The 25,622-nt window shown below is 40.5% G+C and overlaps 1 protein-coding gene across 4 annotated transcripts in view; it reads right to left on the reverse strand.

The window, feature by feature from the left end:
• The window catches only part of LOC130198232 (uncharacterized), a 61,649-nt gene that overhangs the window by 108 nt on the left and 35,919 nt on the right, over positions 1 to 25,622 (reverse strand). The window contains exons 3-5 of one of the 4 annotated variants that reach the window (XM_056421377.1): positions 13,655 to 13,821; positions 12,290 to 12,356; positions 34 to 132 (exon numbers count right to left, since the gene is read on the reverse strand). In XM_056421377.1, coding sequence (XP_056277352.1) covers positions 125 to 132; positions 12,290 to 12,356; positions 13,655 to 13,821 — 242 coding nt within the window. In that variant the 3' untranslated portion in view covers positions 34 to 124. Of the gene's footprint in view, positions 1 to 33; positions 133 to 10,959; positions 12,357 to 13,654; positions 13,822 to 14,558; positions 14,907 to 25,622 lie in introns of those variants that run through there. The other 3 variants (XM_056421376.1, XM_056421379.1, XM_056421378.1) reach the window with 3 other exon arrangements.

Raw genomic sequence — 25,622 nt, forward strand, 5'->3', positions numbered from 1 at the left:
AGCCAATGAATATGTGCGGCCGCGTCGTCGTACCTCATCTGTTCTTGTTCTTGGATTCGACTTAGACTCAGGAGCTTCTCCTGGTACGGGGAATGGGTCTCCAGACCCAGCTGACTGCAGCGCCTCACAATTCTGGAGGGGGGGGGGCAACACAAAGTAAATGGACCTGTACTTGAAATGACATCATTCATCCATTCACATGCATTTATACACCGTGGGAGGGGCTAAGGTGCCCCCTGCACATCAGGAGTAGCTAACGCTCACACACATACTCATACACACATTCATACACACACCATTACACGGTTTGCATCTTCAACTTGCAGCGGCACACTATTCAAATAAAATAAATTGGAGTGTTGGAAATGGCCTGAAATATTTTTTAAACGTGTCTGATCTAGCGTTTCACTCCCATGACAACAGGATCCAAATGAATGCAGCATAACCAGAAGTATCATGTTTTTAACCCCTTCCAAAACCTGGCGTCTAGAATACCCACAATGCAACTGGACTGCGGACAGATGGGGTGTGTGTTTCTCTCATCGGTGTTCTTACCGAAGTCGGCAGAGGTCGGAGAGGCCGCTCCTATCCAACAGGTCGTGGGCAATGGTCTCGGCAAGATGCATGATGGGTAAGGTCAGGTGGTCGAGTGAGAGTGAGCACAACTATCTCTCCAGAAGGTCGAGATAAAACAGGCTTTGAGTCTGCAGCCGAACAAAAGAAAAGGAAATCAAGAAGAGGAAATCACATTCTCACATGTTGAATTCTCTCCAGAGCTTCATCAGAAGAGGAAGAGGCCCGCGGCGCCGAGCTGCATCACAACAATATAAATACAAAATACAACACGCACTGATTTCAGGAATTGCAAATGCAAACACAAGGATTCACAGATATATTCCAATGCACACATCAATAAATTACGATTTATATAAATATTTCTGCATTTCAATATAGATTTTTCTATTTGTTTGTGGATTTGTATCTATTTGTTTGTGGATTGCACTGCATTTGTTTGTGAATCGCTGCACATGTGTTTGTGTGTTTTTGAGCCTTCCCGGCCGACTTCTGATTGGCTGCTGAGAGGTCTATGTTTAAAAAAAAGCATTTGCGAATCGAGCCACGGCAGGGGAGTCTCAAAAACCCACAAACCAATGCAGTGCGATCAACAAACAAACAAATAGTAATTTATTCACGTGTCCATTGGAATGTATTTTTAAATTGAGTATATTTGTGGATTGTTCTGTGTGCATTTGTGAACCTGATTTATTTGATTATAATAATTTAGGATAGTAATATATAAACTTGTTTTGCTTCTACCTATACTTTTTCAGTGTTTCTGTTTTGTATATTATATAGAATATTATTGTCTTGTATTGCAATGATTGACTGAATAAAATACACAACAACAATCTTTGTGTTTGCATTTGTGAGTCTCTCTGTGAGCATTTCTAATTATTGAGACTGATCTGACCCCAATTTCCTTCCGGTCACTTCCCTGCATGCCACTTAATTCTTCACTTTAATACACTTAAATATACGTAACTCTTCACTTTAAACGTGTCACTTTAAACTGACCTTCACTGGTTAAAGCTCTGAAACCTGCCCGTCTGTGTAATTTATCATATATTCTTATCATATATATATATTCTTAATTCTCTTACTGTGTTGATTGTCGTTGATTGTTGTCAATGTTTTTGTCTATTGTCGCACCACCCACCGTGACACATTCCTTGTATGTGAGAACATAAATGGCACGGTTGGTTTCCAGATGATTTACAGTCTCCCGTGTAACAAAAACAAACCCATCAGAGTGGTTGTAGAGTGCACGATCAAAGACTAGTGGATAACTTATGGAAGATGTCCTTATTGAGATGATGTGTGTGGCATTGTGTTTGATTAAAACCTCTTCCACCAGCATAATGCAAAATAACATTCTAAAGGTTCTGATCCGACCCCGTAGCGGAGCCGTTCATTCGATATACAACCAGCAGCTGAAAACAAAGAAGGAAATCGGGGCCACAGCCCACACGGCTCCTGACGCCCAGAGACCTGCTTGGTGATGCTGAGTGTGTTGACACAGTGGGGGTTGCTGTTGGTTCTGAAGATGAGCCGGGCCTGCTGAGGACAGGCGTAGCGAGCCCAGTCCTGTGGGCTGGAGGGGAGCTCCTGGTCCAGGACCACGGGTTTAGGCCTCTCTTCTACGGGGGTCGGCTGGTGCAACAGATCAGACACATCATGTACATGTTGTTGTTATTGTTCACTCTGATATTAAGTAAATACCTCTCGAGAACATTTTGACCGACACTAATAGTGAATGTAGATAAAGGGCACATTGTCAGTCTTGTGTCACGTCGCCTCAGGCAATGAAAAGGAAGAAGTTTGAACCCATAATGAACATTTCAAAGCTTTGTTTCCTTTCCATCAGACGGACTGAGAGTGTAAACAACAGCTGACAAACAAGTGAAGTAACCGCTTCATCGCTCCAGAGTAAATACCTCGGGCTTTACACTGACGCCGTGTTCATCACCAACATTTCACTTACATCTATCCCCTTTTTGCCTTTGCCCTTGCCTTTGCCCTTTTTGGATCCAGCGGAGGTCGGGGGCGGGGCCGGCTGGTTCTTGGCCATCTCGTTGGATATCTCCCAACCTACAGCCATGGACACCTGGAGCGACAGCCAGGGGGGGCAAATAATGAGCATTCGACATTAGGTGAGGCGCTTGAATAGCAGCCGCTCCGTCGTCCACGTGGTCAGTACCTGCCATATCCGCAGCACGAAGACGGAGGCCCTGAGCAGGTTGAGCCGGCGCTCGGGTGAAGTCCTGTCGGCCATGACGGCGAGCAGAGTGTGCTCGCACTGCCGGCCCAGACGTCGCACCTCCTTCAGACTCGACAGACTCTCCGTCCAGGAGGAGCCCCGCGTTCCCACCGGGGACTCTGAGCTCAGAGACCTTTTTGGAGACGTGACCTCTAGAGAACAAACAAAATTTACAAAATAAATCCAATAAGTCAGTGATTCCACAGACGCGTCATCACAGCACCAGGCATTTACCATATCAATGATAATACATCATTTATTCTCTGAGGCTGGTTAACACGCGGACATCTCGGAGGTCTCTGAACTCCTCACGAGGTCCAGAGCGTGTTCTCTCAAACACAAGGACGCCAGCATCAGGTGGCGCGGCAGCATCAGGCCGATGTGAACACTTTGATTGGCTGTCATCAATGTGAAGCAGAGCGACACATGAGGGATAGTTACATCTTGATTGCACACATGGATTCAAATAAATAATTACAATAAGCACATCTTTTATAGGCTTATTCATCTGCTTATTTATTTAGTTTAACAGTGCAGATAAAAGGAGCCCTGAGACTATCTCATCCTAATAATAATAAATAATATAAAACTCCAAGGAACTCAGAAAATACACGTAGTCGGTACAGCCTTATTGTTTTCTATCCAGGGGCTCATGGGCTCCTGACTTCATGACCTCATGACCTCATGACCTTATGACCAGTGGCGGTGCGTCCATAGAGGGCGCTAGGGCGCCGCCCCTCTTAACATTTTGAGATGAAAAAAGAAAAAGAAGAAAAAAATATTATATATACTGTCAAAAACATTATATACCAAATAATTGAAATAAGAAATAAACCGTGTTGACACGCTAAATGTGTGTGGGAGACCGTCAGCCTGTCAACAACCACTTAAGTTAAATGTGACATAAATAATATATCTCCACTCATCTCACGGAGAGAAGCCCCGCCCCCTTTTACGGGCGCCGGCCCAACATGTGTGTGCGGCAGCGAGCAAACATTTCACGGTCGTTTCGACAAGGACGGCTTCTCATTGGCGGATGAAACGTGAATCTTGGGGCGCAGAAATGTGCCCTGGCCAATCACATTGTTTCTTATTTCACGTGATTGGACTATTCGGCCAATCAGAGACTTTTATCATTGTCTCAGCCAGAGAGCTCCACGGAGCTACGGGAGCAGGTTGCTAACGGAGCTGTTAGCTGGAGGCTCAGTGAGTAATGCTGTTTAGTTTCTCCTGTCTGTTGTTCCAAAGTCCTGGGACTGAAACTCTCTGGACTACAACGGGGTGAGGGATCTAAAGAGCTGCAGACAAGTGTAAGAAGCACGAATCTTAACGCAGTTATCAAGCTAACAGAATGAAGCTAACCCTGTTTGCAGAGCAGCAGAAGGAGACCGAACTGGCATCGAAAACACAATGAAGAAGTTCTGAAAAACAGACACATTCCCTCCAGAATAATGGAGGCTGGTTACAGACATGATTGACTTTAACCAGAGAGTTATGGAGAAGTTTGACCACTTTAAAGAGAGGAGGCTACTTGTCTTTCCAGTAGTGGGTCTACTCTGTCACCCAATGTAACATGTGATCTCTCTCTGACTATTCTGCTCTGAACCTCTTTCATGTGAGGGTGAAACTCTTTTATTCTGTAAACCTCTGAAGCCCATGTTGAAGTTTCAGGACAGCGACACACCACCTGGACGACACTCACTGGAAGAAAGAGCGGTAGACTTCTACGTTACATCTATAAGCCGCTTTTCAGAAATCAGGATACAAGTGGACAATCATGCATGGACCCTCCTGAGCTCTGACCGATGGCCAGTGTGCAGCCATTAAATAGCCGAAAGGAACAGTTCTGATTGAGTGCATATGGGAAGGGAGATAGTTGATTTAATAGTCCTCTCTTGTAAGACTCTTCGGGCCTTATCTCTTCAGGAATGGGGCCTGGATCTTCTCCCGTGTGAGTGTGTGAGCGTGTGGGGGATAGGTGAAGGGGGCGAGGAGGGACAGGAAGGCCTAAAGTGTTAATGGCCACATCTGGACCCTTCCTATGCTCTGAGAGTATAGAGAGCTCTGTGGATGCGGAGGAGGGGCTCACACTGTTATCTTTCTTTAGATCAGTCAGGCACCATTTAACTTCCATTCAGTGTTTTCCATCTTACACATAATATTTATGCAAACAATACTAGGATGTGCTAAGCTATAATATATATTCTTTACACCCAACCCCATGTTTCTTAAAGCTGCTCTGAACCTCTCATGCCCAAAGTCACAGTGTGTTGATGGTTGTTATTGGACTGTGTTGAGCACGCTGTGTTCTTTAAATAAAGCTTTGTTTTTTACAATATTCTTCTCAAAACCTCTTTTCTTCTCATTGTTGAGTGTTTTTAATTGTGTCCATTTTTAATGTGTTGTACGGCGACCTTGAGTGCCTTGAAAGGCGCCTTATAAAATGAATGTATTATTATTATTGCCGCCCAACTGCCGCCCCCCAAATGTCACCAGCCGCCACTGCTTATGACGTCATGACCTCACGTTAAGTGGATGGTTCAAATCCCCCCTGCCCTCCCCCCGGACTCACCTGCAAAGCTGCCTCCGCGCAAACGACGTACAACTCCGGGGCGACGCGCGGAGTTCGTCCGCCGGTTCGCGCCGCTGCCGCGCTCTCCATTAAACTGTTCGCTGACCGCAGAGCTCCGGAGTCTAGACGTAAAGCAGCGTTACGTGACGTGAAACACAGCACGGGGCACACTTTTAATAACTAGTAACTTTAATACAGACCTTGTCGCTCCGTTGCCTGGGTGAGAAACTGACGGATATCCCGGTCCATCTCGAGAACGTCAACTATCGGTAGTTCGTGTGTTTACGCCAACGGTTAAGCCGTGTTTGTTTGAGAATGGCTGTCGTTCGCGCTCAAATGTAAAGTTACAGGTGTGTACAACTTGTTACGTTAGTCAAACCCGTTTGAACATTAGAAAAAGCAACACGTTACATTTGTTACCGTCAATACGCCACTTGTTGAAGTCTGTAATAAACAAGTAACCCGCTGGATAGAGCCACCGTGTTTGACGTTAGGAAACGTTCCTCGGGAAGCGTTACTAGGCAACCGGAGACCCGGGAGGCAAAACTACGGGAAACGAATGGGACCAAAAAGCTTGACTCACGATTGACTACTAACTTGAGTTCAACAACACACATTTTACTCTCTCTCTCTCTCTCTCTCTCTCTCTCTCTCTCTCTCTCTCTCTCTCTCTCTCTCTCTCTCTCTCTCTCTCTCTCTCTCTCTCTCTCTCTCTCAGCGTGAGAAGACGTGTTTTGCGGAGCAGAGGAGCATTGTCTTGGTTTAAAGGTGGTTTTCAACGCTAAAGAGTGACTGGGTCTCCAGGTATGTTTGTTGTGAGTGTGGGTTCACCCGACTGTCTGTGTGAGTGTGTGGGTTCACGGAGAGATTGGTTTGTGTGTCTGTGCGCGTTAGCGGCGTGCGGCTAGCGGGGAGCTAACCGGCGGGCTAGAGGGGAGCTAGCGGGGAGCTAGTCATGGAGGACATGAGCTTCCTCACGTGGGCACACAGCATTGGGGTGGCGCCGAGTTTCCCGTGCTCGGAGGAGGAGGTGGGGCTGGCAGTGGGCGACGTGGTCGGCGACGACTGCGTGCGGTCCGCTGCCCGTATGAACGGAGCGGTGGTGCTGTTTTTAGACAGCGTGACGAAGGTGAACGAGGTGGTGGTGTTGGGTGTGGTGATCAGGGGCATGTATGTGCCGCTGGCCACACCGTCGGTTCGGGTCACCGTGGCCAACGTGCCTCCTTTTATAAAAGAGGAGGTGATTTTGAAGGAGCTGGTAAAGCACGGGAAGGTGGTGTCCCGGTTGAAGAAGATCCCCTCAGGGTGGAAATCCTCCCGGATGAGGCAGTGTGGTCCCACCGGAGGCATCTCTCTATGATCCTAAATAAAAGGGGAGAAGAGCTCTGCTTCCGGGTGTTTATCAGGGTGGCCGGGCACGAGTACCCAATATACATCTCCTCAGGGAACGGGAAGTGCTTTATCTGTGGGCGAGAGGGGCACATAGCCAGGGACTGCCACCGGTGGAGAGCTGCTGAGCAGAACACCAGCAGGGCGGCTCCTCGGGGGCAGAACCAGGGGGGGGCGGAGGGCACGGGGGGTGCACAGCAGGGGGGGGAGGGGGAGCAACCAGGGACTGCAGGTACCCAGAGGGGGGAGGAGAGGGAGCAGGCAGGAACTGGAGGCTCCCAGCAGGATGAGGAGAGAGCAGGCAGAGATGGGGGGTGCCCAGCAGGTTGTGGAGGAGGAAGAGGAGGGGGGCACTGGTCCAGTCCAGCAAGGTGAGGAAGGAGAGGGGGAGGCGGTCACAGGCCAGCAGGGTGAGGGTGAGGAGATGGAAGAGGAGGAGAGGAGAGAGGAGGGAGGGGCTGGTGTAGACCAAGAAGATGAGGAGGAGAGGAGAGACGAGGGAGAAACGGTCACAGGACAGCAGGGTGAGGGTGAGGAGATAGGAGAGGAGGAGAGGAGGGAGGAGGGAGGGGCTGGTGTAGGCCAAGAAGATGAGGAGGAGAGGAGAGACGAGGGAGAAACGGTCACAGGCCAGCAGGGTGAGGGTGAGAGGAGAGAAGAGGGTGGGGCTGGGGCTGAGGTGGCCCAACAAGGTGAAGAAGAGGACAAAGGAGAGTCAGAGGAAGAAAGGGAGTCAGTCGTCAGGGAGGTGAGGCTGTCAGACAGTGAGGTGGACATGGAGGCGGAGGAGGAGAGCCTCAGAGTCCCCCGTTTAAAGAGGAAGTATGGAGGAGGTGATGGAGAGAACCCACAGGCAAAGAAGGCGACGGCGGGAAGAAGGAGGTCCAGGCCAAGGGGGGCGGAGCCAGAGCCAGAGTCCAGCTCGGAGGAAGACTCCGACTCCGATCCACACTACAGTGTGGAGGAGATCAAAGAGTTCCTCCGGAAGACCAAGCAGACGTGGCACGTGAAGGTGGAGGACCACTTCTGCAGGGATAAGTTCTTCCTGTCCGCCACTTTCCTGACGTGCAAGGGCGAGAGAGGAGCCTTCACGCCACAGGAGTTCTACAGGCTCAAAAAGATCCTGGGCGAACTCCGGAAGGTGCTGGTGGTGGTGGACGCGGAGAGGAGGGCGAGAGGAGAGATCGAGTGAAGAGGAGGAGCCTGGAGCCAGAGCCTCAGCACTGGGAGGAGCTTCAGCCTCAAGAGGGAGGGCAGGAGGCACTTCCTGTCCTCAGTGGACTTTAGTTTAGTGTCCAACACGAGCATCATGGACGTTCTCTTTTTGTTTCAGGATTGGTGCTGCATTTATGTTTGTGTGTTGAAAATAATTTGGTTTATTGTGGTTCAAATTTTTTTTGAATAAAGGTTTTCAAAAAATCAAAAAAAATCTCTCTCTCTCTCTCTCTCTACAACACAAATCAATATACAATTCATATAGATAATATTTTTGTATTATACAAAATTATTTAACGAGGAAAAGCCTCATTGAGATTAAAAATCTTCTTTACAAGTGTCCTGATCAAGATAAGCACATGAAACAAAGTTTCAGACAATTACAAAATTAAAAAAATTAAAATTATAATTCGCAGCCTCTTGCAAATTGAGAATATAAAGATGTAAACGTCATTAAGTGATAATCCATGTGCAAACCAACGAGGAGAGGACAGATGTGTCACGTAGCTGTTGATCTACTCAGCCACTATCATGAAAGTGTTCACTCTCACATGAACAATGTTATATATAAAGATCTTTGTTTGCGTCAACACACACAGTCCACCTCTCATCCATAATGAATCAGAGGCATCGTGTGGAAGGAACTCTTTTGCATCATCCAGCCTCCTGACGGGATAACTTTCCACATCCCTGCTAAATCATATCCTTAAGATGTTAAATCAGCAGGATGAGATCAATTATTGATCGACTCTCAAATGGTTATCAATAATTAAGCGTGTTGCACATGCGAGGCCCACATACAGGAACCATCAGCCTAAAATATATTTATATATATATATACCCAATTTAACAGCTGAAATAGCTTTAAATAGCAGTTCTATTTTGCATGAAATTAATTTATATGGAAGTGAATCTTAGAAAAAATGTACATGGACTTTGCATGTTACATATTTAAACATTTATTTTAATCCTCACTAATCCACTATCATGTATTTATTTGTATACAAAGATTCAAACATTTGAATGTGGTGCCAACACACCATCATAAATAACCTTCAGTAAGAATAGCGTACTTCTAAAACACGAGACATTTACGCCTCTAAAAACTGTTTCAGCGGTTAGGGGCGGGTTGGCGCCCACTAGTGGTGAGGGCAGTGGCGGCTCCTGAAAAAATTCTCAGGGGGACCATTTTTTTGATAATGATTAACCCTCCCAAAACCACAGACCTTCAGACAGCTGTCTATGTGTAGCTTCGTCACAATGCCATCAAGTCATGTGACTCCAGTCAGTGTGACGGCTGTGACTGAACTCTGTCTGTGAGCTTGTAGTTAGTTCATAAGCAGACAGACAGTCTGAGGCCGTCTGTGAGCTGTCTGTCAGTCATCCAGCTCCTGGTCTTTGATTTGGTGATTTTTTTCAACAAGATTTAAATAATTATAATAATAATAAATATGAGATTTGTGATTCCTGCATCTGTGCTTTTTCAAATAATAGAAGAAATACAATTGCAATCACTTTCAACTAAACCAGATTGCTCCACCAGACAAGAACAAGTTAAATGTTGAGCTTTTGTTTTGAAGGGCAACAGCAGAAAAGCCAAACTCACGGAGGGAAGACCTGGCAAGTCGCCAAGAATCTCGGCTGTCGCGCATGCGCAGGCGCAACTTGTAAATACCGTATCGTAAACATTTACATTAAGGTACAGGCATTTCAACATTTATTTATTGATGACTTAGTTTTATGTCGGTGTACTTTGACCGTGTGTAATATGTGGAGTTGTCAATAAAGGTCTTTCTGCATTTCCTGCGCCTCACCTGTAGTCCTACGTTCCTCTTTCAGGAGCACAGCTGACAACACGGCTGTCAGAGAACCCGCTTACAGGCGTTCTTTAACATCAGGCGGAGATCTTTTCTGACGTCCATCTTCCAGTCAGGAAGAAAACGTTTCAGAAGACACCTCAGAAAATGTTCGAGAATGAGGAACAATGTGTTTCTGATTTTATTTTCATTTTATTTTGGAGAGCGACAGGGAACGTCTCCGAGGTCGACCGATCGACGTGTTGGCGACCACTGGTCTAGGAGGTCCTACTTCTATTGTTGCCGATGTGTCTTCAATGTTACGCCGACCGAAAGGAGTCTCTTTCAAAGAAAGAATTGAATCGCTGCTGTTGCCCTGAGCACCGGCCGACTGAATACGCCTCTGTCGAAGCTGTATGACGTACTGAGACGCTTTCACGTCGATTACTGATGACAAGACCTGGAGGGGCGACTCCTCCCGGAAGCCATAGAGAATGCATTGAGAGCTCTGTTTTGTGAAAAAAATGGGTTTAACATTGGAGTCAATGGGAGAGGTCTGGGCGATTTTCATTTCGCCCAAAGTCGCCCCAGAAGGGGCGGGGCCATTTGAAGCACGACTTTAGGCTGACTGAATGACTGTTACCTGATTGGACAATGACATACAGAGGCAGAGCAGACGTCTAGTGGTAGAATGCGACTTTTGTCTTTTCTTTTTTCTTTTCCCCCGAGGCAGTGCGTCGCCCCAATCGCCCTTATGGACAAGCCGCCCCTGGGTGAGGGTGCATACTGCAGACACGAAATAGTAGAAATGCGATGGCTAGCACCAGGAGGCGGAGTTTAGTTTGTTCCTCATGGGCTACTGTAGAAATAAGGTGGCCAGCTCTGTGGAGAACACCAGATAAACAAAATATTTTAAAAAACAATCGTTATTTACCATTTTGATCAAGAATATATTATATATAATATGTATATATATCTATATTATATATAATATATATACATATTATATATCATATATATATATATATAGAATTTATATATATATACGTAAAACATAGATAATATATATATATGAATCATGTGAGTGACTATTGACACTAGTTGTTCCAGACTAGACGGCAGTGAGAAGCCTCAAACATTCATGTGTGTATTTAAATGAAACGCTCCACCTCATTGGAAAAATACATTTATTCACAGAACTCATAGCGTAGAACTCTAAATGTCGGACGTCTCTTTTGGCGGCGTGTAGATCACGTGAGGGTTGCACACGCCACGTCGTTGTGCGCTCACGGGTTTGAGGCAGAAAACAAAAGCTGGGGCTCATTGTTCATCACGTCGTGAATACAAATTAAACTTATAGCCGCCATGTGGCGGTGTGTTCAGGGACACTTCAAAAACAAAACGTTCCCACATTGCTCCTGTGCAGATAGTGTTGCATTGTTCAGGGTTTTAGGATTTCCACCGCAGCCCCAAACGCTCTTATTTTGTAGGGACGTAATTCAAACGATGTCCCCTTTCATTGGGGCCGTCTAAGGCCAGCGAGGCATCGGCAGGAATACAAACAGAAAACCTGGGCAACAAACTATCTGCACAGATAAAGATTTATAAGTGATAAAATAATAGATTTCATCATTTGGCTGAAATGAACTTTAAATTTTTTCCCCCCCGGAATAAAAAACAACGTGGAGCTTCAGCTCGACTGAACCGTCGGGCTTCAGAAAAAACTTTTGAGATGCTTCGACAGTCCAAAAACAAAAGAAAAACAAAAGCCTCCACGTTATACATCCGGCCGGTGTCGTCACGGCAACAGGCTCGACCAGACCTGCGGCTTCGTTTGGTGAGCACACACAGAACGCGTTTGGGGAAACGGGAGCTGAAGCTGCGACAAGGTAAACACTGCCGAGAGGCCTTTGAGCAACGCACAGAGGGTGTGGATGTCGCCGTGTGGTCGGCGTCAGTAATACATTCTACACACGGAACAACGTGGACCCCGAGCTTTGGCAAAGGGGTCCGATCTGCAAAATAACCATATAAAACAATCATTTAATTATTATTATTATAAAACTTTCTAATTACACATGCCCCGCATCGGTTTGTTTAAAACACAGTAAGTTTACAACAAGTGTTACAGATCACCAAAGACACAGCCTGTGTGTGTGTGTGTGTGTGTGTGTGTGTGTGTGTGTGCGCGAAAACAATCTCCATTGTGGGTCCACAGGTCTGACTCGTCTTCACGAAGCATCGAGCTTATAAGATAAAGTATGGCGGCGGCGGCGGCGAAGACGCCGTCGCTTGAATGTCCCTCCATAAAAACAAGGCGAGGAGGAGGAGTCAGAGGTAAAGGGGCGTCGCCGATCGCAAGTCCATCTCGCAAGCACTTCCTGGCCTCTAGTTCACCAGTTGTGTGTGAGGTGTGTGAGGTGTGTGTGTGTGTGGTTGGTCCGTCCTCCTCAGGCCTCCTCCTGCTCGGGGAAGTTGAGGATCTTGCGGTGGGCTTGCCTCTGGTACTGCTGCTGCTTGAAGTAGACCTTGAACGCCCCTTGATGGCCACGAAGGCGATGCCTCCCTGAAGCAACACAAACACACAGGGTCAGGGTCGTCCACGTGTCGACCAATGGGTGTCCAGGACTTTAAACCAAATGTCCATGACCAAACATGTTGTGAAATCTCGGTGAAAACATAAAAAAGTGATAAAATGTCGTATTCATACTAACAATGAGAATTCAAAAGCATTCAGTATATCACCTAAAATGACTCAAATGAATGAGACAAGAGTTTAGATTAACAGAATAAACATTTTAGTTAAGGTGCGTTCACCTGCAGCGCGGAAGTATGAAACAAATACATGTCATGTCTCGTCCTCACCACTAGGGGTTTCTCTCTGCTGCTGCTTGTTGTTTTAATGATGACTTGTGAGTCACACCTGCAGCTGCTGCAGAGTCATGACTCATCATTAAAACAAGCAGCAGCTACAGGTGTGACTCATGACTCGTCATTAAAACAAGCAGCAGCTACAGGTGTGACTCATGACTCGTCGTTAAAACAAGCAGCAGCTACAGGTGTGACTCATGACTCGTCGTTAAAACAAGCAGCAGCTACAGGTGTGACTCATGACTCGTCGTTAAAACAAGCAGCAGCTACAGGTGTGACTCATGACTCGTCATTAAAACAAGCAGCAGCTACAGGTGTGACTCATGACTCATCATTAAAACAAGCAGCAGCTACAGGTGTGACTCATGACTCGTCATTAAAACAAGCAGCAGCTACAGGTGTGACTCATGACTCGTCATTAAAACAAGCAGCAGCTACAGGTGTGACTCATGACTCGTCGTTAAAACAAGCAGCAGCTACAGGTGTGACTCATGACTCATCATTGAAACAAGCAGCAGCTACAGGTGTGACTCATGACTCGTCGTTAAAACAAGCAGCAGCTACAGGTTTGACTCATGACTCGTCGTTAAAACAAGCAGCAGCTACAGGTGTGACTCATGACTCGTCGTTAAAACAAGCAGCAGCTACAGGTGTGACTCATGACTCGTCGTTAAAACAAGCAGCAGCTACAGGTGTGACTCATGACTCGTCGTTAAAACAAGCAGCAGCTACAGGTGTGACTCATGACTCGTCGTTAAAACAAGCAGCAGCTACAGGTGTGACTCATGACTCGTTAAAACAAGCAGCAGCTACAGGTGTGACTCATGACTCGTCGTTAAAACAAGCAGCAGCTACAGGTGTGACTCATGACTCGTCATTAAAACAAGCAGCAGCTACAGGTGTGACTCATGACTCGTCATTAAAACAAGCAGCAGCTACAGGTGTGACTCATGACTCGTCATGAAGCGACAGACAGCCGGTGTGTGAACCCACCAGGATGGTCCTCTGCAGGTTGGAGTTGACGCTGCTGAACATGAGCTTCCCCACGATGGTGGCGATGGTGGGGAAGACCAGGGCGCCGCACAGGATGCGCGTGGCGGACACGTGGTCGGCCAGGGGGCTGGCCTCTGCCGGGATGCGAGGCACTGGGCAGCCAATCCCTGCAGAGAGAGGGAGAGTGGCAGGGAGCCGGGTGAGGTGTGTGTTTAGTATCTAAATATATATATATACACACACACACACATATATATATATATGCATATATACAGATATATATAAATACATATATACACATACATATATATGCATATATTCAGATATACACATATATATATACACACATACATGAATATATATATATGTATATATACATATATATGTATAAATATATTTATATATCTATATATTTATATGTATATATATATATACACACACATATATATATAAATAACATCTTAAAACAAAAGCTTCTTTTAGCTGTTAAATTGCCGCCTTGTTGATTTAGCTGCCCCGCAGCGGAGGCCGTCCTCGCTCCTCCTCCTCCTCCTCCTCCCCTCCGACGAAGACGAAGGTAAACGCTCGCCGTGTCCTGACCTGGGAAGATGCTGCTGAGGACTTTTCCCAAAACTGTGAAAAGATGTGTTTTTAGTTTCTGGCAGAAGCTGTAGAGACTTCCTGCTGTCCTGATGTCAGTGGGGAGCTCGTTCCACCAATCAGGAGCCAGGACAGCAAACAGTCTGGATGTAGAGTGATGAGCTCGAGGTGCAGGAGTCACAAGTCGGTTGGCTGTTGCCGAGCGGAGCGAACGTGTCGGGGTGTACGGTGTGACCAATGTTGTGAAGCGGATGCTGCTCCACCGGTAACCATGAAGAGAGCGGAGGACCAGAGCCTGGACCAGAACCTGGACCAGAACCTGGACCAGAACCTGGACCAGAGCCTGCACCAGAACCTGTGCCGCCTTCTGAGTAAGAAGAGGCCGTGTTCTCCTGATGTTGTGCAGCATGGACCTACAGGAACGCGTTGTCACAGTGATGTTGGCCGTCAGGTTGACTGTCTCGTGTCACCCCGAGGTTCCTGGCAGTCGGGGGCGGGGCCAACACAGAGCTGGTGAAGGTGGTCGTCAGGTCGTGGGTGGGGGACTCTTTCCCTGGAAGGAATAGTAGCTCGGTCTTGTCAGGGTTGATTTTCAGGTGGTGAGCAGACATCCACTGAGAGATGTCGGTCAGACAGGCAGAGATTCTGCTACCTGTGTTTCAGATTGGGGGAACGAGAGGATCAGTTGGGTGTCATCAGCATGGCTATGGTAGGAGAAGCCAATGACAGAGCCCAGAGAATGAGTGTACAGAGAGAAGACGTAGGGACCCAGGACGGAGCCTTGAGGAACCCCAGTAGTGAGAGGACAAGGATCAGACACAGATCCTCTCCAAGGTACCCGGTAAGTGTGGTCGTTGAGGTAGGAAGAGAAGAGGGAGAGTGCAGAGCCTGAGATACCAGGACCTGAAGGGAAGAGATAAGGATCTGGTGGTTCACGGTGTCAAATGCTGCAGAAAGGTCTAGAAGGATAAGGACAGAGGAGAGAGAGGCTGCTCTAGCAGAGTGAAGGATAAGGACAGAGGAGAGAGAGGCTGCTCTAGCAGAGTGAAGGATAAGGACAGAGGAGAGAGAGGCTGCTCTAGCAGAGTGAAGGATAAGGACAGAGAGGCTGCTATAAAACAATGAACATTACTATAAAACAATGTACATTAATATAAAACAATGTACATTAATATAAAACAATGAACATTACTATAAAACAATGAACATTACTATAAAACAATGTACATTACTATAAAACAATGTACATTATTATAAAACAATGAACATTACTATAAAACAATGTACATTATTATAAAACAATGTACATTATTATAAAACAATGTACATTACTATAAAACAATGTACATTACAATAAAACAATGTACATTGCTATAAAACAATGTACATTATTATAAAACAATGAACATTACTATAAAACAATGAACATTAATATAAAACAATGTACATTACTATAAAACAATGAACATTAATATAAAACAATGTACATTACTATAAAACAATGTACATTATTATAAAACAATGTACATTACTGTAAAACAATGAACATTACTATAAAACAATGAACATTACTATAACCCCAGCCCAACCCCGCCACCCAAAGTTTTTTCCCCAGGGGGTCTTCAAGGGCCCCCGGACTGACTGACTGAAAGGACACCCCCCTTTTCTTCCACCTTCCTCCCCCTTTCTTCCCCCTTCCTCTTCCTCCTCCCCCCTCTTCCCCCCCCTCCCCCCTCCCCCTTTCTTCCCCCCCCCCGCCATTAAAATGCATTTTAACAAAAACCCATTGGCCACCCAAACACTCACATTATTTGTTGTCTTTCCGTTGATTGTTGTTTGTTTGTTGTCCAAATGTTGCACCTTCCACCAAAAAATTCTCGTTTGTTTGTAAAACATTCTGGCAATCTGTTTCTGATTCTGATTCTATACTCAGACAAAGGAACAGAGACATTTACCCAGGAAAGAAAAGGAATCCAGATGTGGATTTTTCCCCAGACACCCCCCAATCCCCCTGAAAAAATTTTTTAAAAACACTTTTGAAGGGTTTGAAAAAGATGCGATCCCCCAAGAAAAGTTTTTTAAAACAGCTCAGATAAAGGAACCTGTAATTCATCTATTACCCCTTTTCACAACATGTGACTCATTGACAAAAACCCAATGAAAACAGCAAACAGAAAATGAAGAACAATGAAAACACCATCCTTTTTCCCCCTGCCAATCAGAACTGGTCTGATGTTTAAAAGGATTTTAATTTTGGTCTAAATACCAGGACCACATCCATGAGATGTTTTGCATCCTGATTTCAAATAAAAGCTAACAAATGTAAAAATCACCTCTATTTTTCCAGTGAGTCCCCCAGGTGGTTTCGCTTTAACTCCAAAGGGAGAAAGAAATGGTTGTGAAATCCGGGCCGAGGAGGACCACCTGAGACCCCAGCGGACCACTGCCCAACCCTCAAAAACTGATAAACCCCGGTTTCAAATGGTAAGACGAACCTGTTTATTTCAAATGTAAAATTGAACATCTAAATTTGATAAATATTGATGTGAGTATTAACTGCCAAATTGTTGACTTAATTTAAATAAAAAATCAAGCATAAAAATCACTACAGTCTTTGGGGTCTCCGGGGGCCTTTTTGCTAACCTTAACAGAACCCCTTGAGTCCTCAACAGGACCATTGCGGGAAAAAGAATTCAGGAGTCCTCAAATTTACTGAGGACAACTAATCAGATAAAAGTCCTCAAATTTTCTCCCAAAAGGCGAAGGAACCCCAAGTGAGAAAGTCCTAAAATTTTCCCCCTAATCAACATAAAAGCCCTAAAATTTTTCTGAAAAGGGGGAAAACCCCCCAAAGGGGGGCATGAAATTAAACACATTTTAATAAAAACAATGAATGTTGAAATGGTAATAAATGTTGTCATGGAATCAACAGAGAAAAGTAAAACCTAAGGTGAAAACAAAGCTCTGGTCTGTTGAATTCAATGATAAATGAGGATTTATTGTTCTAAAAGGACCAGTAAAAAACACATTGTATAATTTTTCTATTTTTAAAAAAATTTATTTGAGATTGAGGAGGATACTGAGAAAAAAAAGGGGAAACCCCCTTAACACTAAAAATACAAGAGAAAAAAAGGGGGGAAGCCCAGTAACAGATTCCCGAGAAACACCTTCACAGAACAGCAGTCTACTTGGGGGCCCTTTTCCCCCCTCGGGACTCAAGCGAGACAAAACAGAGCAGGACAGAGAAGAACAGTAAAAAATTTTCTGAAGATAACTTTTAATTAGGGGTGTGAATTTTTATTTTTTGAAATGATTTTTTGAAATGCATTGTTTTGCCAAATTTTTAATTTTCTTTAAATTAACTGATAAATTGCACTTGGTGAGAATGAGACTTCTAATTCAAAGGTTGTAGGTTATTCAGTTTAAATTGATCCCTTTATTATATTATATAGTCATCTATTTTATATTTTTATTAAAATTTTTCCTCAGTCTTTTTAAAGATTTGCCCCTTTAAAAGCATAACTGAGTTTTTCAGCCACAAGGCACCTCTTAAGTTCAGATAAAATGCTGAAAAAAGGTTGATTTTTCGATAATATGATGCCACCTTTGGGATGGTGAGGAGGAGCAATTTAGATAGAATCAGAGTTGGGAAAACGACAAACGGGGAAGTTTTCCCTTTGAATATAATGACTGAATGGGTTTTTGGTTATCAAAGAATCAGTGACTGTGCCCATACAGACCGAACTAAAAGGATAGAAAAAGTAAGAATTCATGACTGGGAGCTGGTCAGGCCATATAGAAAAAAATCAAGAGCAGGAAAAAGATGACCCAGAAGCAAGGGAAAAGATGCAGCAGACTGCAGCACAACCCATGGACCTTGATCTTAGTGATCCAGCTCCCCCTCCAAATCCAACACTGATCTATCAACAGTCACACACCCGTTTCCCCCTTAAAGCTTATTTCCCCTCAAATTTTTTGCAACAGGCGGCCAAAAGGGGGCCCCCAAACAGAGATAATATGCAAAAGCCCGTTCAGAGTAAGGGGGGAAAAAGGGGGAACGGAGGCTTTAGCTTTAATTTTTTTTTTAAGGGGGGACATTGGGAATTTTTTCCTTTATCACCACGGGGTTGCAGTTCAGTCAGGACCGCGACTCCCATAATGTCTAAACCCCCTAAAAGCACCCAACAAAAGCCACAAAATAGGTTAAAAAACAAGAATTATTATAAACAATGTTTATTAAAAACAATGAAATTTAAAAACAATGAAATTATTTCAATGACATTACTATCAATAAAATTCTTAAAACAATGAATTTATAAAAAAATAACATTTTATAAACAATGTAATTAAAATGACATTCTAAAAAACAATGTAATTATAATATAAAATGTATTCAAAAAAAGTAATTATAAAAAAATGAAATTATTATAAAACAATGAAATTATATAAAACAATGTAATTATATAAAAAGAATTTAAAAAAACAATAATTTATATAAAACAATGTCTTTATAAAATAATGTACATTATTTTAAAACAATGAAATTAGAAAAAATGTAATTACTATAAAAAATGTCAATATAAAACAATGAACATGCTAGAAAAAATGAACATTATTGTCAATAACATTACAAAAACAATGTACATTATTATGAAACAATGTACAATTTCAATGAAATTTATTAAAAAACAATGCATTATTAAAAAATAATGTACTTTAAATAAAACAATGTAATTACTATAAACAATGAATTATAAATAAAATTACAAAAAACAATGTAATTATTGTAAAACAATGTAAATAAAAAACAATGAACATACAAAACAATGAAATTATTAAAAAAAATGTACATTACTATAAAACAATGTACATTATGAAAACAATGAACATGACTAAAAAAATGAACTTTAAAAGAAAACAATGTAATTTTTAAAAACAATGAAAATCTGAAAACAATGATTATTATAAAAAATGAAATTTAAAATTAAAAAATAATTATTGTAAAACAATGTACATTACTATAAAACAATGTAATTATATAAAACAATGTACTTTTAAAAAACAATGAAATTAAAAAAACAAGAAATTACGATAAAAAAAGAAATTATTTAAAACAATGAATTTACTAAAAACAATAATTATAAACAATGTACATTACTATAAAACAATGTACATTATAAAAACAATGAACATTATATAGAACAATGAATTTTTAAAACAATGAAATTTTTATAAACAATGTACTTTTTATAAAACAATGAAATTTTTAAAACAATGAACATTACTATAAACAATGAAAAAAAAAACAATGTACATTTTTAAAAACAATGTACTTTTCTATAAAACAATGAACATTATTAAAAACAATGTACATTATTAAAACAAGAATTATAAAAACAATAAATTTATAAAAAAATTTAAATTTACGAAACAATGAACATTACAAAAAAACAATGAAATTATGAAAACAATGTACATTTTTTGAAACAATGAAATTATAAAAAAAATGTAATTATTATAAAACAATGTAATTATATAAAATGACTTTTAAAAAATGTAATTATATAAAAAATGAAATTATATAAAACAATAAAATTTAAAAAAACAATGCATTACTAAAAACAATGAAATTTATAAAAAATTTACATTATAAAAAACAAAAAAATTATGAAAACAATGAATTTATTATAAAACAATGTAATTTATTAAAAAACAATGAAATTACAGAAAACAATGAAATTACTAAAAAATGCATTACTAAAACAATAAAATTTAAATAAAACAATGTAATTTTTAAAACAATTACATTATTAAAAAACAATAATTTATTTAAAACAATGTAATTATTTAAAACAATGTACTTTAAAATTATAACAATGTACTTTTTTTTAAAACAATGTACATTATTATAAAACAATGAAATTTATAAAATTTAAATGAAAAACAATGTATTAAAAAACAATGAATTATTATAAACAATGTAATTATTATAAAACAATGTAATTAATATAAACAATTTTTAATTATTAAACAATGTACATTATATAAAAAAGTAATTTCCCTGTAAAAACAATGTAATTATTATAAACAATGTAATTTAAAAAATGTATTTTTTAAAAAAAATGTACATTAATATAACAATGAATTAAAAACAATGTACATTATTAAAAAACAATGTAATTATATAAACAATGTATTTCTGTAAAACAATGTACATTACTAAAAAACAATTAATTTTAAACAATGTCAATATATAAAAATTTAATTAAATATAAAATGAATTAAAAAACAATGCATTATAAAAAAAATTTAAATTTTAAAAACAATGAACATTATATAAACAATGAACATTACTATAAAACAATGAACATAATAAACAATGAAATTACTAAACAATGAACATTATTATAAAACAATGAAATTACTATAGAACAATGAACATTACTATAAAACAATGAAATTAAAAAAAAATACATTAAAAAACAATGTCATTACTATAAAATAATTTTAAATAAAAAATTTACATTATTAAAACAATAAACATTCAATCAATTCAATTCAATTCAGTTTATTTGTATAGCCCTTTCAAAAATTACAAATTTGTCTCGGGTGCTTTAAATCTGTACACATAGACATCCCTCCCCCAAAACCTCACATCGGACCGGGAAAAAACTCCCAAATAACCCTTCAGGGGAAAAAAGGAAGAAACCTGGAGGGGCAACAGGGGGATCCTTTTAGGATGGACAGATGCAATAGATGTAATTTTACAGAAGGACAGTTTTGGGTTAAAAATACATTCAATGAATATGACAAATGTATGAATAGTTCATAGTAGGCATATTCCCTGGGGACCTCCCCGATCCATCAGGCAGATGGCGGGGGGGGGGGGGAGTCTCAACAGGACAGTGGGTAGTCCCGGAATTCCACCCCCGATCCATCAGGCAGATGGGGTTATGCCGCTCAAAGGGGCCGATGACCCCCGAAAGTCAAAAAGGGCTTCGGGAGAAAGCAGAGTTAACGGGGATTGGGGATGAAAATTCATCCTTAAGGAGAAAAAAAGGGGTGCATCCTAAAAAGCCCCGGGAGCTATAAGCCTAGCAGATATCAAGGGGGGGAACAAACCTGATTCAGCCCCAACTATAAACTCTGTCAAGAGGAAGGTCTTAAGTCTACCTTTAACAGGGGACTTTTCTGCCTGGACTGAAATTTGGGAAACTGGTTCCATAAAAAGGGGCTTGATAACAAAGGCTCTGGGTCCCCTTCTACTTTTTTAAACTCTAGGGAATACAAAAAGTCCCCCATTTAGTGGCGAGTTCTAGTGGGGCAATATGGTGACAAGCTCCTTAAGATATGATGGAGCATCACCAATCAAGGCTTTGTAGGTTAAGAGAAGAATTTTAAAAGTGATTCTTGATTTTACTGGGAGCCAGTGCAGAGCAGCTAGGGAGGAGTGATGTGATCTCTTTTCTTAGTTTTAGTGAGAACACGAGCTGCAGCATTCTGGATCAACTGGGGGGACCTAAGAGATTTATTAGAGCAGCCCTAATAAGGAGTTGCAGTAATCCAGTCTCGTCAACGTGAACCAATTTTCTGCATCTTTTGAGACAAGATGTGCCTGATTTTGAAATATTACGAGATGAAAGAATGCAGTCCTTGAGATTTGCTTTTTAAATTAAAGGCCGATCAAAGATAACGCCAAGATTCTTTACAGTGGTGTTGGATGCCAGGGCAATGCCCCTACAGAATCCACATCACCAGATAATTGATCTCGAGGTGCTCAGGGCGATTAAAATTACTTGGTTTTGTCTGAGTTTAACATCAAAAATTGCAGGTCATCCATGTTTTTTTGTCTTTAAGACTTTTAATTTTACAAATTGGTTTCTCCCCTGGTTTTATCGATAAATATAGTTGAGTGTCATCTGCATAACAATGAAAGTTTATGGAGTGTTTCCTGATAATATTGCCCAAAGGAAGCATGTATAAGGTAAATAAAATTGGTCCAAGCACAGAACCTTGTGGAACTCCGTGATTAACTTTGGGGGTTTGGGCCCTCACAAAACAAACTGAGATCGATCTGATAAAAGGATTTAAACCAAATTAGGGGGCCTGAAATGTCGACTGCTCCAGTCTCTGTAACAGGATGTCATGGTCAATGGTGTCGAATGCAGCACTAAGGTCTAACAAGACCAGGACAGAGGGGTCCTTTATCTGCTGCCATTAAGAGGTCATTTGTAATTTTTACCAGTGCCGTTTGGTGCTGTGGTGTTTTCTAAATCCTGATTGAAATTTCTCAAATAAACTATTATGATGTGAAAGTCGCCCCGATTTGGCCCCTTTCTCAAGGATCTTGGAGAGGAAGGGAGGTTAGAGATCGGTCTGTAGTTAGCCAAACCCCTGGATCCAAAGGGGGTTCTTCAGGAGAGGTTTAATAACAGCCACCTTGAAGGGTGTGTTGGGGCCCGTTAGCAAAACACATTGATAATATCTAATGAGAGCCGCCAATTAAAAAAGTTTTAAGCAGCCCGCGGGATGGGGTCCAAGAGACAGGTAGGCGGGTTAAGTAGAAACCGTTGAAAAAATTGGTCACGGTTGATGGAGAAAATCCTCAAATATACACCAGGGGATACAGGGGTTTCCCAAAGGGCCCTTCCACTTGAGGAAAAGATTGGCACTGGTTATGGGCAAGAGATTATTAATCTTGTCCTAATAGTTAAAATCTTTTCATTAAAGAAGTTCATAAAGTCATTACCACTAAGGTTTATAGGAATGCTCGGGCCCCCAGAGCTGTGACTCTCTGTCAGCCTGGCTACAGTGCTGAAGAGAAACCTGGGGGTTTTTTTTTTCTATTATGATGAGTAATAGGCTGCTCTGGCATTACGGAGGGCCTTCTTATATGTTTTAAGACTATCTCGCCAAACTAAGCGGGATTCTTGAGATTAGTTGAGCATATGCTTTAAGCTTTTTGGCGTTTTTCAGTTTGGTCTGAGGGTTATACCAGGAGCAAACCTCCTCTTCCTCACTGTTTTTTCTTCAGAGGGCTATCGGTCAGTGTCATTCTCAAAAGCCTATGGCACTGTCAACAAGATGATCAATCTGGGACGGACTAAAGTTAGACCAGGGGTCCTCTGTTATATTGAGGCGTGGTATCGAATCAAATACAGAAGGAATCCCTTTTTTAAATTAGCTACAGCACTATCAGTTAGACATCAGTGTAGAAACTTTTGACTAAGGGGACACCCGGGAGTATAAATTCAAAAGTTATGAGGTTGTGGTCTGACAGAAGAGGATTCTTTGGGAAGGCGTTTAAATGCTCAATGTCAGCCAAAAAAGAACAAGATCAAGCTGGGCCAAAGCTGTGAGTGGGTTTCACTCTCTGACAGAAGCCAATCGAGTCCCAAAAAGGAGATGAATGCAGCACTAAGGCAATCATTATCAACATCCACATGGATATTAAAATTCCAACAATAATAACTTTATCGGTTTTAAGAACCAAACTTGATATAAATTTGAGAATTCAGATATAAACCCGAATATGGACCTGGTCACAGAATCACAAATAATTGGCTGTAGTGTTTTCCAGGTTGGATTTAAAGACTAAGAACAAGGCTTTCAAATGAGGTGTAGTGTAATTTTGGTTGAGGATTAATTTAGGCTCGATTCAAAGATGGTGCTACTCCACCTCCCGACCGGGGCCTCGAGGAATGTGAGTATTAATATGACTTGGAGGGTCATTCATTCCCGACATATTCTTCATGGCTCAGCCAGGTTTCAGTTAGGCAACATAAATCAATGTGATTATCTGATATTAAATCATTCAGTAACACAGCTTTAGATGACAGAGATCAATATTTAGGAGACCACATTTAATAGACCTATTTTGTTGCACTGCTGAAATAATTGTGAAATTGTATAAGGTTTTTTTACCTCTTTTGCTTACTTTTGATTTATTTAATTGAAGTGGCCGGGGGCAGACACAGTCTCTACTCTAAAGTCAAGGGTGGGTAACCCCGAATGGAAGAGCAAAAAGGGGGTTAAACACAACTCTGCCCGGTTCCTGATCTGAACCCTGGGTTGTCATAGATTAAGTCCGTGATCAACTTGGTCATATTGAAATGAGATCCTCAACTGATGGGCCTCCCATCAGATCAGGTTTTCCCAGAAAGTCTTCCAGTTGTCTCTAGCCCCATTATTTTCTGTTTTCTGTAAAAAATGTTTTTTCAAAGCTTTAAGAAAACAATGTACATTATGAAAAAAATGTACATTTATAAAACAATGAACATTACTCTAAAACAATTGTTATATAAAACAATGTACATTATATAAAACAATGAAAATTACTTTAAAAAAATGTAAAATTTAAAACAATGTACATTATGAAAACAATGAAAATTTTGAAAAAAAGAAAATTTTAGAAAACAATTTCATTACTAAAAAAATGACATTAAAAAAATGTAAATTTTAAAAAAAATGAACATTTAAAACAATGAAATTATAAAAAAAGTTATTAAAAAAAATTTCATTATAAAAATGTAATTAAACAATGTACATACATAAAAATATTAAAATTAAAAAAATGTAATTTTTATAAAAAATGTACATTATGAAAACAATGTACATTCCCGTAAAACAATAAAATTTCAAAACAATGTAAAAAAAAACATTATTAAAAACAATGTATAAAAACAATGAAATTAAAAAAAATGAACTATAAAAAAAAAATTTTACATTACAATAAAACAATGTAACTAAACAATGTATAAAAAAAAATTACTATAAACAATGTACATTACTGTAAATTCATACAAAAAACAATGTACATTAATAAAAAACAATGTACATTATATAAACAATGTACATTACTAAAACAATGTACATTCTAAAACAATGAATTAATAAAACAATACATTATTAAAACAATGAACATTACAATAAAACAATGTACATTACTAAAAAACAATGTACATTATAAAAAACAATGAAATTTAAAAACAATGTACATTAATAAACAATGAAATTACTGTAACAATGAACATTAAAAAACAATGTACATTATAAAACAATGACATTACTATAAACAATGTACATTATAAAAAAATTTACATTACTATAAAACAATGTACATTTTTTAAAAAAATTCAAAAAAAAATGAATTTATAAAAAAATGATTAAAAAAAAATTTCATTTTTTAAAAAAAATTTTTCATTACAAAAACTACATTTTTTACTTTCTTAAAAAATGTTTATTAAAAAAATTTTATAAAAAAAGACATTACAAAAACAAGACAATAAAACAATAAATTTAAAAACAAACATAAAATAAACAATTAAAACTGAATTTTCAAAAAATAATGTCAACATAAAAATTTCTT

The sequence above is a fragment of the Pseudoliparis swirei genome, chromosome 8 (genome assembly GCF_029220125.1).
Source record: "Pseudoliparis swirei isolate HS2019 ecotype Mariana Trench chromosome 8, NWPU_hadal_v1, whole genome shotgun sequence".
Lineage (NCBI taxonomy): Eukaryota > Metazoa > Chordata > Actinopteri > Perciformes > Liparidae > Pseudoliparis > Pseudoliparis swirei.